Below are 17974 nucleotides of genomic sequence, written 5' to 3' on the forward strand. Positions count from 1 at the left end.
GTGTGTGAGAGAGAGAGAGTGTATGTGTGTGTGTGTGAGAGAGTGTGTGTGAGAGAGAGAGTGTATGTTTGTGTGTGAGAGAGAGGGAGTGTGTGTGAGAGAGAGGGTGTTTGAGAGAGTGTGTGTGTGTGTGTGTGTGTGTGTGCATTTCGGCCTTATTGTCAATAACCTGCTGACATTCACTATTAAAACACCCACACAAAGTGAGGTCTTGGAGAATTGCTAGTAGCTGTGGTGGAGGGGGAGCTAGGAGAGAACACTCGGAGCTGGTGGAAAGGATGTTTGTTTAAACAAAGGAGCAACATCAAAGGCACTGATCAATCTGTGCCCTCTTTTGGTTGCAGACTACCCCCCATCACAGATGCAATTACTTTATAATGAAATAAAGTGTACAATTCCCTCTGTTTACTAATTTTAAGAACAATGAGCATGAATTATCATCGCTTACTTTATTAGCACATGTTATGGAACGTCCTAAATTGCTGCCATTACAGCGCTCAAATCTCATGAACCAAAGTCAATAAAGATGCTATCCCCTAGGCTGTCACTTTGTCCTGCACCAGGCTTCCCCAATGTAGAGTGTGAGTTTCATGGGGTTTGTGTGATTTCACTGTGATTGACAAGCAGCCTATAACATATCAAATTATATGACCGTCCATTTGTTTTTAAAGATACAGGCTGACATGTTTGGTGAAGAGGCTATTTTTAGACAAGTATCATCCGTGGCAAAGTGCAGCTTGAAATGCTTCGCCTTTGCAATCCATAAACTGAATCCTTGACCTGGCTGGCTTACACTGAGAGCACCTTCACTGTCAGACAGCTGGAAGCTTTATTGCAATTGTCATGAAATGCATGTTAGGATGCCTACTTCTAGGATGATGATTTTGACATCCGAAGTTGTTCAAACATTCAGCAGTCTTGAACACATCTACCCCCCCCCCCCCCCCCCATCCCTTAATGGTTTCAGCAGATTTCTCACCCAGTCATTAATCCTGACAACTGTGCTTCTGCGAATAAGTATCGAGATTGTTGTGAATCTTTATAGCTTACTTTGACAGTCATAGATATTTTTCCTTTCTTAACCCAAGAGAAAAATAAATCAAGTGTCATAATGTGCAGAGGACACACCAGTTATTGTTTGCTTCCCTGACCATCTTGAACAAACCACTTCAAATCCTGACACGTTCACTTTATAGGAAGCACTGAGCATCAGCACCCGCAAATTACAGAATCGGTGCAGATGAAGATCATCTGACACATTTTTACTCTCCCATCAAAGTGCCATTCTAAGCACTAATTGTCTTTCTTTTTGGATGAATGAACTTCCTGACCCGAGCACTAAATTTGCCTTTCATTATCCCGTGTCTCCGACAGCATGTGACCTGCATGTGTTATGCTTTTTCGTCTTCCCTCAAAGAACAAAGAACAGTACAACAGAGGAACAGGCCCTTCAGCCCTCCAAGCCAGTGCTAACACATGACACCTTTCTAAACTAAAAGTCTTTTGCCTCTATGCAGTCTGTATGCCTCTATTTCCTGCATATTTGTGTATCTGTACTGAGGGAAAGTAATTCTTAATGCCAAATCGTTTAAACAAAATAGTCAGGAGAGGAGACCTTGAGCAATTAACTAGCGTTAATCATGGCCATGGGGAATCACATCTTTGTTCGGAGAAGTCCAATGCAGTTCCAATGAAATACGGAATGTTACAAGCTATACAATTTGTCAAGATGCCTCTTAAACATTATTATTGTATCCACTTCCACCACCTCAGCTGGCAGTGCATTCCAGGCCCTCACTATACCTCAGTGTAAAAAAGCAATCTCTCACATCTCCTTTATATGCTTCCCCTTTTACCTTAAACCTAATAATTGACATTTCTACCTGGAAAAAAGATTCAGACTATCCATTTTATCCATACCTCTATAATCCCACAAACCTCTATCAGGTCACCCCTCAGACTCCAACGTTCAAGGAAAACCTCCTCTGACTTAGGTTTGGACTTAGGTTCGTGAGGAAATTGTTCTCTGCGTACTGTGCCCAAGAAGATGTAATAGCGAGTATTGGCATATCATTGAGCAGAAAAAGATTGGGGTATCACAACCAGACTCCATCCTGCTCCCCATCCAGCACTCAACAAGAGTTACACAGCCTTGTTTAACCACACCAACAAAAGACATGTTTTAGCAACACACCCCATGATTATGTGCTGTTTGACCACAAACTAAGAGAAGAGCTTACTATATTATGTTATTCTGTATCTCATAATTTAGATCAACTATGAATACAATACAGTATATGTATCTAATTTATTCTTTCAGATTGATAGCCTATAGAACAAAGACCTGAAGATGTCTGTGCTAGACACCAGGACATCAGAAAATAAGAAAGTTGCCAACAAGATGATTTTTGACTTTCAACAAAATGCACCATCAGACAATGACTCTGGCTGTGCCTTGGAAGAGTACGCATGGGTTCCCCCTGGACTCAAACCCGAGCAGGTCAGTAGAACATGCACAGCATTTACTCAGGGAAACAAGCTTCATCTGGTCTTGTTAATTCAAGTCAAATTTTGCTGAATTAAATTCAAATACTGTCATGACACAATTTTATTGAAGTAGAACAAACTGGTGCTTTCTGGTTTGATTTCGGCAAATAATTCATATTAAGCAACATCGAAGTGGAGTAAGGAATAAATGCATAAAAGTGTAGTTACGGCTAATTCCTCGAGATTTCATTGGTGTGCTTTTACTATAGTTTGAAATTCCAATCATGTTCATTTTTACCTTAATAATTTGACTGTATAGGGTTATCTGTATTATGTTTATTAACCTATGAATACGGTGGCTCAGTGGTTAGCACTGCTGCCTCACAGCACCAGGGTCCCAGGTTCGATTCCAGCCTCGGGCAACTGTCTGTGAGGAGTTTGCACATTCTCACTGTGTCTGCATGAGTTTCCTCTGGGTGCTGTGGTTTCCTCCCACCATCCAAAGATGTGCAGGTCAGGTGAATTGGCCATGCTAAATTGCCCATAGTGTTAGGTGCATTAGTCAGAGGGAAATGGGTCTTGGTGGTTTATTCTTCGGAGGGTCGGTGTGGACTGGTTGGGCTGAAGGGCCTGTTTCCACACTAATCTAAAACATGCAAACTAAGAACAAACAGCCCTTGAACCAGCAATGCTACTCAGTAAGATCATGGCTGATCTAATTTTAACCTCAACTCTATATTCCTGCACAACCCCAAAAATCTTTCATCTCATCCATAATCAAGAATCTATCTACCTCTGCATTAAAAATAGTTAAAGATTTGACATTCGCTGCCTTTTGAGGAAAGGAGTTTCATAGATTCATAACCTTCCGAGAAAAAAAAAGCTGATTAAATATTACTGATAAGTAGCAAGTAACATTAACGCCATATCAATGACCATTATCAACAAGAAGGAGTTCAACACTTACCATTTTCCTTCAATGGCATTTCCATCAGCAAATATAATATATCCAGAGGATTTCTCTTCATCAGAAACCTCCCACATAAATGCTACAAAATCAGGTTAGAAATGGGACTTCTGCTCCAAGTAATTTTCCTCGTGATACCCATGGCCTGCTCTCCATTTACAGGAAAATCTGGAATAGTCAAATTCCAGGGGATGAGACTGAAAATGTATATTAAGCAGTGTGCATGGAGATAGCTGAGGAGGCCTCTATGTAACCAGATTTCCCTACAAACACACTCCACTTCATAAAACATCCAAAGCAAAAACACACAATATTTATTCTTAAAGTTAATCATACCTTATAACGAAGGGCTTTTGCCTGAAATGTCGATTTTCCTGCAAATTGGATGCAGCCTGACCTGCTATGCTTTTCCAGCACTACTCTTATCTTGACTCACACCTTATGATAACATGACCTTGAAAAAGGCATTGAAAAATGTCAGGAGTTAGCTTTGGAAATGCACAGTAATCTTCCTCTGACTATCTTTGGGCAAGCATGATACATGTTGTCGATGCAACCAAACATGTTTTCCGTGCTGCAGTGTGAAATCCCAGGGTTTCTCTTCAATCTTCGGTTTGGGAAACAAGAGGACAAGTAGCCAGGCATTTACCAGTTCATCTGAAAGTTCAGGGTCTTCCGCTTGGCTGATGAAGGCATTGTATCTCCAAATTGCATCGCCCATTAATTCTGTTGCTTCGCATATGGTGTGGCTGTGTGGTGTTTGGTGGCAAGACAGTCAACATAACATTCTTGAGGCCAGTGATGTTGGAGGGGCACGAGCAGTTGTTTCTAATGATGATAGTCTTCCTTTTCTTCCATCAGTATATTTTGCCCACTTTCCTGATCCTTGCCTCACAAGTGTTAGAGATGGTTTTGTTGACCTCATAATGCTTGAATCATTGCTTGACATTTGCAAAGGATCATGGTTTCCTGGATTTTCCTGTCACAAGAAGCAGCATCTTTTCAGTGCCATTCCTGTTGGCACAGACTCAAGCAATGGCATATATCTTGCTCCAATTTCCAAGATTATGCACTTCACCATTGAACACGAAGGAATGGTCTGGCAAATGACTGCAAAACAGGCCTGTTTCATCCATGTCAATAATGTTTCTTGCTGCATATGAATTCAGGATTTGGCTGAGACTATCTTGGAGCCAATCATCTGTTGTTGCTGCTGTAATTGCCACACCCTCACCACATAACTAACGTGCAGGAGATCTTCCCATGGATCAGTCTCGACTCTGTGGATGAACTCCATGTGGACCAGCCTCTTTGCCACTGGAGAAGGGACATTCTCCACTCAAACTGCCTTGAACCACATTAGCAGAGCTGCTTCAACAGCTGTATTCACCTTGATGTAGAGAATGCATGCCTGTTGAACTGTTCCAAGTTGGTCTCTTTGTGGTTCAGAACAGATGATAAACTCAATGGCGGAATTTCCCAACCCCTTGCAATATTTGCTTTGTTCCAGAGCTTTCCATTTGCTGTGTCAACTTCACATTCTCTCCAATTGTAACATGACACTTGTAACCTTCTCACTGGTTCAGACATACATGCAGTGTTTGAACATTATTTACACACATAGGGCTCAGTATCAAACAATGTCTTGTGCACAGCTGCATGATGTTGGGCTCCTGTGTGGTTTAACTCTATTCTGATTGATCGGTACAGCCTTATAACAAGTTTACACAAGTTCAGCTCAGTAACCAGTGCTCAATTTCAGCTTATCCTAGGCATCGTTCTACTGGATTCGCTACTCTGTTGGTGGGAATGGCTAATGACAGTGGCACACCCAGAGTTTCGTGTCATCCAGATTTGAATCATGGCAATTTCATTCTACAAGGCAAAAGTTAACATCCTGATGGAGTACTCTCCACTTACCTAGATCAGCGCAGGTTCAAAATATTCAACACTCTGCAGGGCAAAGTCCATATAACAGCTTAAATGTCTACCCCCTTCACCATTAGCAAAGTAGCTACAGCGTGTAGCATTGATAAGATGGAGTGCAGGAACAATGGCAAGTATTCTTTGTCAGCAACACCCAGATCCACATCCTTCACCATTTAAGAGGTGAAGGGCAGTAGATGTATGAGATCAGCAACACCTCCAGGTTGATCTACGACATCCTGACCTGGAGAAATATGACTGTTGCTTCCAGCACTGAGGGAGAATTTTCACCACATAGACTACAACCACCATCTGACCACCATCTTTTTGGTTTATTTTCTCTGAGCCAGCAAACTCTCCCAAACCTGTCCCCGACCCAGCACACTGCCAAACTGTATCACTGTCTCATTATAATTACACCGACACCAGACACTGTTCCTGTTAATATTCTTAAATCAAAGTGGTCTTACATCCGATATCAGAGCTGCTCATCCTTTGCAGCTGTGTTCATAAAAGGCTCAGTTCATCAGCACCGGCTCAAAACTCTGCAACTCTCTCCCATCAGCTTTGTGGGAACTCCTTCAGCACAGGGACTGTAGCTCCTCAAGAAGGAGAGCACCAACTTCTCATGGAAGCCCTAGATGGCCAATACTGTATATACTCAAATTCTTTAGAATGTTTCTCAAAGTTAAATTTATGGGGTCAACTATTACATGGATACTACTTTTGAGGGGCTACAATTCATGCTACAGTCCAAAATACTGTGTCATTAGCAGAAACACAACTGATCTCTAAAAGAATAATGAAGAAAAACACAACGAATTGTAGTAATATGACTGTATTCTATGAGTGCGACTGGGGAACTGAGCTCAGCTGAGCTGCACACAAAGGGAGGTTGTCACCTGATCTGACCTGATGAGTCTTAAACTTTCCTGCCAAATTGATGTGAATTGTACATCAAAGCACATAATAGTATGAGAAACCAATTCATTTCCCCATTGTAACATTTATGTACAGGATAATACCTTGACTCGTAAATGTTGCTCTGTTATCTGTGAAGAACTACGAGATATAAGAAAAATTTCAGATTTTTTGACAAAAATTGGGGGTCAACTTTTACATGAGAGCGATTTTTACTCAATTATATACAGTAAATGTCAGTCTCACCAGAGGCACTACTGACCAGGACTGAGTGGGGCACATTGAGTTTGTGGATAGAAGCCATTGGAGTCTAATCAGCGCTCTACAGTGAAGTTTACTAAGAAGCTCAATAACACACATTTGTTCCAATATAACAGAAACAACTACATTGTATAATTACTACAATATATCCCTGCGGTACTGGATGCAAACCAGAATAATGCTGCGGTTTTGTTTTATTCCAACCCAACAAAAGGATTAGTTGTTCCCTGTGTCCGTCATAATAAATACCAATAATCACAATTCAAAGGTACATTATAGATCAACCCCTTGAGACTTGTTTAATTTTACATAATGAAGGACCATCAAAAATTTGATTCAGAACCTGGATGTCAGAGGAAAACAGAGAAGAGTGTTTTATATTACTTGTGGGTTCATGTTTCCCCTTTTTTATCTCCCCTCAGCGATGAGCCGTTGTTTCCCTGGCCTCTTGCAAAATGATTTTTTTAATTTTAAAAGAATAATAGTGACGGCTTTAAATCCACAGGTGCATCAGTACTTTCGCTGTTTACCTGAAGAAAACATTCCATATGTCAACAGCATTGGAGAGAAATTCCGTATCAAACAGCTCCTGGAACAGCTCCCACCCCATGATAATGATGTAAGTATCTGTGTAACTCTATGCAAGTACAATTGAGTCATAAACTGTTAAGAATTAAGATTAACCGCATATACAAAACAAAATCCAAGTGATTATTGTTTGAAAAGAGCACAAGTAGAATATCAAAGAATTATCAAGACTTATTCGCCCATCAAGATCTATCCTATGATTCAGAGAACACCATTTATTGATACAAGTCGCTTAAGTCGCATCCAAAGTCAGCAAATCACTGTTGATAGATCTTGATTTTTTGCAACTTGTGCCGAACACACGACAGTAAGTCAGTAGCCTGGTTTATTTTTGTTCCCATTGATTTCGACGGCCTGTTGATTTGCTCTCGTCCATTTGACTATTGCAGTCAGTGTTTGCTCATCTGTGTAAAGAACCTGTGACCTTCACAGGCCACCAGTGTTGCATTCACATATCATTCTTGGGTCAGTGATCGTTTTCTTGTCTTCGAACCTGTGGTCATGGGTTCAAACCTCACACCAGTGACCTGAGCATACAATCCAGGCTGATACACAGCACTGGGAGAAAGTGAGGACTGCAGATGTTGGAGATCAGAGCTGAAAAATGTGTTGCTGGAAAAGCGCAGCAGGTCAGGCAGCATCCAAGGAGTAGGAGAATCGACGTTTCGGGCATAAGCCGTTCTTCAGGAATGAAGGGCTGAAGAAGGGCTTATGCCCAAAACGTCGATTCTCCTGCTCCTTGGATGCTGCCTGACCTGCTGCGCTTTTCCAACAACACATTTTTCAGCTCTGATACACAGCACCCCTTGCTACTGCACTGTACTGCTGGAGTTGATAACTTTTGCATGATGCATCAAACCAAAGTTAAAAATCACACAACACCAAGTTATAGTCCAACAGGTTTAATCGGAAGCACCAGCTTTCGGAGCACCGCTCCTTCATCAGGTGGTTGTGGAGGACGCAATCGTAAGGCACAGAATTTATAGCAAAAGTTTACAGTGTGATGTAACTGAAATTATACATTGAAAAATACCTTGATTATCTGTTGAGTCTTTCATCAGTTCGAATACCATGATAGTTTCACTTCTTTCATGTGTAAATCACAAAACATTTTTTAAAAGTTGCATTCTCAGGTTAACTGTAACAATTAGTGTTAGGTAGACAATATGGTGAAGGTGTTAGCCCCCGTGTTCTCTGCCGTGATGTTTAGATTGATTCTAATCTAAAAAGTGAGATAACAGAGTTTTACATGAATTCATGCAGTTTTTGAGCAAAGTACAATGTAACTCTGAAAGTACAAATTCACCCCACAAAATATATGTTGTGTGCGTGAGTGTAGAATGGTCTAAGTCTCTGAGAGGATGCATGTGTGAGTGTAGGAGTGTGTGTGTCTGTAAGGGTGTGTGTGAGTGTCTGTGTTAGTGTCTGTGTATATGTGTGTCCATGTATATGTGTGTCCATGTGTATGTGTGTATGTGCGTGTATAGGAGTGCCTGTGTGTGTGTGTATGGTGCAATGGTGGTCACCTGGAGTGTAACATGCACCCAAGGTCCCAGTTGAGGCCCTCCCTATGGGTACCGAACTTAGCTATCAGCCTCTGCTCGGCTACTTTTCAGTGCTTCCTGTCCTGAAGTCCATCTTGGAGAATGGTCACCTGAAGGTCCGAGGTCAAATGTCCTGGACCACAGAAGTGTTCCCCAACTCGGAGGGAACACTCCTGTCTGTTGATTGTTGTGCGGTGCCCATTCATCCGTTGCCGTAGCCTTTGTTCGGATTCCAAATCAAACCAAAGGTTCTCTCTGGGGAACTTAAAAAAATTCCTTGACATATTGAGGAAGCATAGGGAGTAGTGATGTATGCTTCTCTCTCAACCAACATCTCTAAAAGACAAATTTATCCAGATTTTCTTTTACTGCTGAGGGATCTTGCTGAGTGCAAATGAGCAAACTTGTTCCCAGTATGATTACAGTGACAACACTTCAATATACTATATCGGTAGTAAACTGCTATGTGACATCCTAAGAATGTATTATATAAATGTGAAAAGTATTATATAAATGCGGGCTATTTCTTATCATACAGTCTTCCTATCAAAGCTGCCAGCTTTCCTAAGCTATTCCAATTTTGAGATATAAAAATAGACTGGAAGGACTGGGACCTTTCTCACTGGAATGCAGGAGGTTGAGGGATGACCTTATTGAGGTTTATAAAGTCATGAGGGGCATAGATGACATGAATGACAAGGGTCTTTTCCCTAGGGTGGGAGAGTTCAAAACTAAGGGATATATTATTAAAGTGAGATGAGAAAAATTTAGAAAGGACATGAAGGGGCAACGGTTTTACACAGAGAGTGGTTTGTGTGCGGAATGAATTGCCAGAGAAAGTTTGTGGATGCAAGTACATTTGCAGTATTTAAAAGACATTTGGATAAGTTCATAAAGAGGAAAGGTTTGGAGGGATATGCGCCAACAGCAGGCAAGTGCGACTAGTTTAGTTTGGGAACATGGTCGGTGTGGACTAATTGGACCAAAGGTCTGTTTCTGTATGATATTGTGCACAGTTCTGCTCTCCTTCCTATCAGAAAGATGTTGTGAAACTTAAAAGGGTTCAGAAAAGATTTACAAGGATGTTGCCAGGGTTGGAGGATTTGAGCTATAGGGAGAGGCTGAACAGGCTGGGGCTGTTTTCCCTGGAGTGTGGGAGGTTGAGGAGTGACCTTATAGAAGTTTATAAAATCATGAGGGGCATGGATAGGGTAAATAGACAAGGTCTTTTCACTGGGGTGAGTGAGTCCAGAAATAGAGGGCATAGGTTTAGGGTGAGAGGGGAAAGATATAAAAGGGACATGGGGGCAACCTTTTCACACAGAGGGTGGTACAAGTATTGAATGAGCTGCCAGAGGAAGTGGTGGAGGCTGGTACAATTACAACATTTAAAAGGCATCTGGATGGGTATATGAATAGGAAGGGTTTAGAGGGATATGGGCCAAGTGCTGGCAAATGGGACTAGATTAGGTTAGCATATCTGGTTGACATAGGCGAGTTGGACTGAAGGCTCTGTTTCCATGCTGTACATCTCTATGACTCTCTGACTCCAAGACTCTGTAACTACTCTCGGCAGCTCACTATTCCATTCTTTGACCAAAATTAAGTAAGAAAAGTCCTGATATCATAAATTAACACACACTAGTTGAAATTTGTCTGCCTTTGTCCTACCATCGCTGTTTAATTTAAAGTAGAACTCTAGCTCGATCATTTTCTAACACTCCCTTGTCTGCATAACTCCCTTGGGTCCCTTCTCCCTCATCTTGGCTTAAAACTGCAAGGAAGTTTAAATGAAACCAATAGTTTAATATATAAACATGTCAAAACTGTTTAATAAGCCTTTCGACGACCTGTGAGGCAAAGAGTAATATGACTTTGAAACAGAACAGTAAATTCTGGAAACACACAGCAGAACCTTCAACCTTAAAGAAAGAAAGTACAATTTTTGGCTCAAACATTTCCATCAAACTCCCAGCACTGGCAGAGTTGATGACTATTTCCAGCTTTCACAGATCTTTTTATTTTCCTTACTGTCACTCAGAACTTTGTTCAATTGTTTTCACTTGTGGAATAAAAATAATGAGTACTGTTTAAGATCCAAAGTTCCACTCCACAGAAAGCAGAGAACAGTCCTCTTTCTCCACGACTGATAAACCAAACAGGCAAAAATCTATCGTTGAAGCCAGCCATTTCTGAAATTATTAGATTCTTCATCTACTAGTTCTCATTTAAAAGGGAATTTCCACATTGCTCTCCAACACTGTCGAGTGTATAAAACATTTCAAATTAGTTTTCTACTAGCTTTCACAGTAACTGAAGTAAGGTAACAGTGAGCACAATGACGATGGACTTCCCCAACTTCAATCTTTACAGTCTCGAGGCGCATAGGGGTGTGGCCAGGGGAAGAGTGGGGGACTGAGGAGTTGTTGCTACTGAACAGTCTTAGAGTCATACAGAATGGAAACAGACCCAAAAGCAGAAATTGCTGGATAGGCTCAACATGACTGGCAGCATCGGTGGAGAGAAATCAAAGGTAATGTTTTGGGTTAAGTGACCCTGAAGAAAGGTCACTTGAACCAAAGGTTAACTCTGATTTCTGATTTACAGCATGCACAGTTTTTTTGGTTTTTGTTTGGAAACAGACCCTTTGGTCCAACCAGTCATAGAGTACTTCACAGAGTTATACAGCGCAGAAACAGACCCTTCAGTCAAACTTGTCCATACCGATCAGATATCCTAAATTAACCTAATCCAATTTCCCAGCATTTTGTCCATATCCCTCTCAATTGACCCTATTCATATATCCATCCAGATACCTTTTAAATGTTGTAATTGTACCAGCCTCTACCATTTCCTTTGGCAGCTCATTCCACACTTGCACCACCCTCTGTGTGAAAAAGGTGCCCCTTAGGTCCCTTTTATATCTTTTCCCTCTCACCCTAAACCTATGCCCTCTAGTTTTGGACTCCCCCAACCTTGGGAAAAGACCTTGTCCATTTATCCTATCCAGGCCCATCATGATTTTATAAACCTCTCTAAGGTCACCCCTCAGCCTCCGGCGCTCCAGGGAAAACATTCATCCTCTCCCTGTCGTTCAACCATCCAACTCTGGCAACATCCTTGTAAATCTTTTCTGAACCCTTTCAAGTTTCACAACATTCTTCCTATAGGAGGGAGACCAGAATTGCACGCAATATTCTAAAAGTGGCCAAATCAATGTCCTGTACGGCCGCAACATGACCTCCCAACCCCTATACTCAATGTTCTGACCAATAAAGGAAAGCATACCAAACGCCTTCTTCACTGTCCTTCCTAATTGTGACACCACTTTTAAGGAACTATGAACCTGCACTCCAAGGTCGCTTTGTTCAGCAACACTCCCAAGGACTTACCATTAAGTGTATAAGTCCTGCCCTGATTTGCCTTAAAATGCAGCACTTCACGTTTGTCTAAATTAAACTCCATCTGCCAGTCCTCAGCCCATTGGCCCATCTGATTAAGATCCTATTATACTCTGAGGTAGCCTTCTTTGCTGTCCACGACACTTCCAATTTTAGTGTCATCTGTAAACCTATTAACTATACCTCCTATGTTCTCATCCAAATCATGTGGGAAATTATGTCTCACAAAATTGATTGAGTTTTTTGAAGAAGTAGTGAAGAAGATTGATGAGGGCAGAGTAGTGGACATGATTTACATGGACTTCAGTAAGGCATTTGACAAGGTTCCTCATGGTAGACTAGTTAGCAAGGTTAGATCACATGGAATACAGGGAGAACTAGCCATTTGGATACAGAACTGGCTCGAAGGTATAAGACAGAGGGCAGTGGCAGAGGGTTGTTATTCAGCCTGGAGGCCTGTGACCAGTTGTGTGCCACAAGGATCAGTGCTGGGCCCCCTGCTTCCATGCTGACCATAATCTCAAACTAAACTAGACCCACTTGCTTTGTGGTTGGCCCATATCACTCCAAACATTTCTTATTCATGTACTTATCTAAATATCTTTTAAACATTATAAGTGTACCCACATCTATCACTTCCACCTATTGAGTTATGGTTGACATAACTTCTTAGGTCAAATGCCAGTACAATTTGGTCTGATCTTTGGGTTTACTCATATAACATCCACCTCAAAGATAGGGTTCCTGTTTATACTAATGTCCTGATGTTTAACAACACTGTTTCCATTGCAGCAATATCACAGATATGTAGTGTGGGTTCTGTGTTTACTGATGTTATTGTAAATTACATACACTGACTGACTGAGCACACTGTACAGACTCCAATGCACTGACAGTGACTGAAGGTGAGACGGGTACTGTCTACTGGAAGATCACATGACGTGATTAAAGTTACACTGCCTATCTCATCTGGAATCTATGCAATAAAGTAGACACAGTAGAAGGACACCTTTCAACTCATCCAATCCTTTCTGGTAAGTTTGCAGAGCAATAGAGTCACACACTTGACCTGGTTCAAACCCGCCCATTCCCGAAAATCCTTTTCTCTCATGTATTATTCTGATTCCCTTTCAAAATGAAGAATCATCAAACATTAGCTGCAATGATCACAATTAACCACAAGTATATTCTCTCAAAACTGATGTCCACAAACCGGACATTTTTTAGAATGCACCATGCGTCATTTATTGTGTGCAATTCTGGTTTGCCTGCTACAGGAAAGATATTGTGAAACTTGAAAGGGTTCAGAAAATGTTTACAAAGATGTTGCCAGGGTTGGTGGATTTGAGCTACAGGTAGAGGCTGAATAGGCTGGGGCTGTTTTCCCTGGAGCGCCGGAGGCTGAGGGGTGACCTTATACCTGGATGGGTATATGAATAAGAAGGGATATGGGCCAAGTGCCGGCCAATGGGATTAGATTAGGATACGATATCTGGTCAGCATGGACAAGTTGGACCGAAGGGTCTGTTTCTGTGCTGTACATTTCTATGACTCTATGACTCTAAATCAACTTCCCATGTGCCTGGATAATTCAGCTGCCTGATGCTGACTTTATAATCTGATAGTCTGCAAGTGACCCCTTATAACCCCACATGACCCAATTGGTCTGAGCAGCCCACGTGTGGCTCAAAATCTGGCAAAATCCAAAATCTAGCATGGGCTCGGTCCCAAGGTTGTCCGATTTGAGAGATTGGATCTTAATGCGAATCAACCTTTAATAAACACTGCCCACCCGATCTGGTATGGAAGAGCATCGTCTAGTGTTGAACTAGTGTTGAACATGGAATAAGCTGCCAGAGGATGTGGTGGAGGCTGGTACAATTGCAACATTTAAGAGGCATTTGGATGGGTATATGAATAGGAAGGGTTTGGAGGGATATGGTCGGCATGGATGGGTTGGACTGAAGGGTCTGTTTCCATGCTGTACATTTAGATTAGATTAGATTACTTACAGTGTGGAAACAGACCCTTCGGCCCAACAAGTCCACACCGACCCGCCAAAGCGCAACCCACCCATACCCCTATATTTACCCCTTCACCTAACACTACGGGCAATTTAGCATGGCCAATTCACCTGACCTGCACATCTTTGGACTGTGAGAGGAAACCGGAGCACCCGGAGGAAACCCACGCAGACACGGGGAGAATGTGCAAACTCCATACAGTCAGTTACCTGAGGCAGGAATTGAACCCGGGTCTCTGGCGCTGTGAGGCAGCAGTGCTAACCACTGTGCCACCGTGCCGCCAAACTATGACTCTATGACTCTATGACTCTAAACCGTACAGAACAGGGGGACACTGGAGTGCATAGCCTCCAATTCCTGAAGGAAGCTGGTTAAATAAAGAAGGTGATTTAGAATGCCTTCCTTTATTAGCTGAGGCACAGAATGGAAGAGCTATGGATGTTCAGCTCCAACTACATAAGTTAGTAATAATGCCACAGCTACAAAGAGTTCTGGTCATGGTATTAAAGGAAGAACGTGATCATGCTAGTAAGGTTACAAAGGAGATTTACAAGAATATTATCAGGATTGAAGAATTCTAACCAAGAGGACAGACTCCTTTCACTTAACAATAAAGGCACAGATTTAAACTAATTGGCAGAAGGATCAGAATGCAGTTGAGGAGAAATGCCACCCTCGGAGGGTGGTGGGTGGTTGGAATTCATTCCCTGTAAATGGTGACAGAGACTAAAACCCTCATTAAAAACGTACGTGGCTACAAACTTGAAATGGTGTAACCTGGAAGGCTACAGTACAGAAACTGCAAAACAGGAGTTGGTGTTGCTAGCTCATGGTACAGTCACAATGGGCCGAATGGTCTCCTTTTGTGGCGGAAACTTCCATGTGCACCCTAAGACTCCAGGAGAAAGTGAGGACTGCAGATGCTGGAGAGTCAGAGTCAAAAATGGTGGTGTTGGAAAGCACAGCAGGTCAGGCAGCAAATGAGGAGCAGGGGAGTCGATGTTTTAGGCATAAACCCGTCATCACAATATCCAGTGCCACCCTTTTCAACCCTAAGATTTGAGATGGAATCAAATTGAGCTTTGATTCTCAATTTATACCAAGTTAATTGATTTGGGGCAGTGTTGAGACATCCAACAATTGATTTCCTTTACCTGGATGTACGAAATTAATTAATCTTGCGTTCCTGATCCAGTGATCTTTGCAAGAAGAGCAGGAATCAAGTGAGCGATCCCAAAACCTGCTGAGAACATTTCCATGAAAATCCGATATCTGGATTAGTAAAAAAAGCTATTGCTTGGAAAAGATAAAGGAGGATGTCATGCACCCATTGAAGCACAAGTAAGAGGGGGGAGGGAGGAATGATCACATGGAAATGTTGACTGGTCCTTGTAGTCATTTTTAGTCTACAAACTGGATATTGGCACTATAGTTCATAAAGGGTTAATTTCTGTTCCCATGAGAAACAATGGCAAATGTAAAGCATCAATTGGAACATTGTAAACTATTACAACAGTTCATTTGTTAACTGTAAAGGGAGTAATAAAGAGTATTTGGTTTCATGAACAAACCTCCTAAGGTAAGATTACCATGAGGAAACTAAATGAAAGCTTATATGGCTGGCTTCTAAAATATAACAGACCCTTATTATTGCAATTACTCACATACTTAAATTGGTTTGTATAATGTAGTAGCAGTTTAAAAACCCTCTTTAAATGCATAAAGGACAATTATCAATACATTTTAGTTAAGGTATTCCATTCATGGTCTTGTGTTATGAAGAGTGCAGGGAGAAAATATCCAGAAGCCATTTACTGAAAAAAGGGCCCCACACCAAAATTAAAATAATATTTGCTTAATTGTTAAATGGAACTGAACAATACAACTGTTTCAGTTACACTTTCCTTCTCAAACTGGGGCCCATTTTGTAATCCAGCACATACTAAAATGTTAACGGTCTCTTTGACAGCATGAAGTGAAATATGTTTGGGTAAAGCCAACCAAGTTCAAAATCAGTGCAGCGTGCCAATAATTCAACATTATTTGAGAGAAGCCACAAATGAGTGTTTAAGTTAAGCATGGGTTTACTCTGGGAAGCCCTCCTGGCTTTTCAAAATAATGTGAATAAAACAATTCGAGATACAGAGTTCAACAGTACATCTTACGCTTTCCTCTTACCAACTCCATCTGTCTCCCTGGCAACTGTCAGACATTAAACTAGTTTGCTAAAAATGTTGGTGTCACATTTGACCCCATGATCAGTTTCTAACATTATATTCGTGGGCTTACTAAGACTGCCCGTTTTCACCTCGGTAACGTTGCTCAACCTATCCCCTTCCCCAGTTCACCTGCTACTGAGGTCCTCATTATCTCTGGAATTGCCTCTACCTTCCTGGCTGATCTCCACACCCTACCCTCCTTGAGGAGATCCAAAACTCTTGTCTAAACTTGAGCCAAGACCCTGCCAGTCCTGCTCTTGCTGACCCACATCAAATCCCAAACAAGCAAAAGTCTTAGTTTCAAAATTCTCATCCTTGCTTTCCAATCCCTCCATGGCCTCTCCCCTCCCCATCTCTAGAGTGTCTTATGGCCCCATAGCCTTCTGAGATACCTGTTCTCCTCTAATTCTGACCTCTTAAGTATCCTCTATTTTAATAATTGAAACTTTAGCAGCCAAGTTTGTGCTTACCTCTCTACAACTCTCCTCTTTCCACCTCACTTTCCTCCTTAGTATCTATCACATGACCAAGCTTTTGTTATCTTACAATAGATCTCCTTTTACGACTTGCTGTCATATTTTACTTTCTCGTTCTCTTGTCAAATGTCTTGAGATATCATTTTTATTCAGAATGCAATGCCATAAAAATTGCTGTTCTTCCTTCTTTTTCTCTCTGCTCTTGTTTGTTTGTGTGGCTGGAAGAACTGAGACCAGATTCTCTAATGCTTGGTACAGGACACTAGATGGGCAAACATGAAAGTTAGTTCATAGGATCCCTACAGTGTAGAAGGAGCCCATCAAGTCTACGCCAACCCTCTGAAGAACATCCCACCCAGAACCAAAGCCCTACCCTACCCCTGTATTGCCCATGGCTAATCCACATAGCCTGCACATCCCTGGACACTATAGCATGGCCAATCCACTGAACCTGCACATCTTTGGATCGTGCGAGGAAACCAGAGCACCTGGTGGAAACCTATGCAAGTGCAGGGAGAATGTGCAACTCCACACAGACAGTTACCCGAGGCTGGAATCGAACCCAGGTGCCTGGTGCTGTGAGGCAACAGTGCTAACCACTGAGCCACCATGCCACCCATTGTGATCATGGGCGCCTTTTGATCTCCCTCTGCAAATAGTATCAAATCATTTAAAATGGTGCAGCTCCGATCCACACCTGGACATATCCAATCACTTTGGATACTTCTAATCAATCTGTGCAGAGATGTTTTGATCCTCCTCTGGAGCAGATGGGACTTGAATCCAGGTCTCCTGGATCAGAGGTAGTGACCATACTGCTATGCCACAAGACCACATCCCATTACTTTAAGCTCTCCAAATGCACAGCCAATCATCGATGGCTGTGTCTTCAGCTGCCAAGGGCCTAAAGTTCTAGAATTTCCTCCATAATTCATCAAAGCATTTTAAAGTTGTAACACCAATAATTCTCTCCATAACTTATAGAAGCATTTAAAGGTTTACATCACTAATGGGTTAACTCTGTCGCTGTCATTCTCTATACATCTAATTCATGCGATTAGTACATTAGTTAAATTGTACTTTACCATGTCGGTCAAAGAAGAAATTTTGGCTACAACGTTGTCGGAACTCTGTGTTCTTGATCAAACAGAACTAAGGGA

General features: G+C 41.8%; 1 protein-coding gene across 5 annotated transcripts in view; it reads left to right on the forward strand.

The window, feature by feature from the left end:
* Positions 1 to 17974, forward strand: part of LOC122563107 (prickle-like protein 1) — a 148161-nt gene that overhangs the window by 98885 nt on the left and 31302 nt on the right. For all 5 annotated transcript variants that reach the window (XM_043716542.1, XM_043716544.1, XM_043716543.1 and 2 more), the window contains 2 exons: positions 2321 to 2500; positions 7068 to 7181. In XM_043716542.1, coding sequence (XP_043572477.1) covers positions 2351 to 2500; positions 7068 to 7181 — 264 coding nt within the window. In that variant the 5' untranslated portion in view covers positions 2321 to 2350. The remainder of the gene's footprint in view (positions 1 to 2320; positions 2501 to 7067; positions 7182 to 17974) is intronic.

This window comes from Chiloscyllium plagiosum, chromosome 26 (genome assembly GCF_004010195.1).
Source record: "Chiloscyllium plagiosum isolate BGI_BamShark_2017 chromosome 26, ASM401019v2, whole genome shotgun sequence".
In the NCBI taxonomy this organism is placed as follows: domain Eukaryota; kingdom Metazoa; phylum Chordata; class Chondrichthyes; order Orectolobiformes; family Hemiscylliidae; genus Chiloscyllium; species Chiloscyllium plagiosum.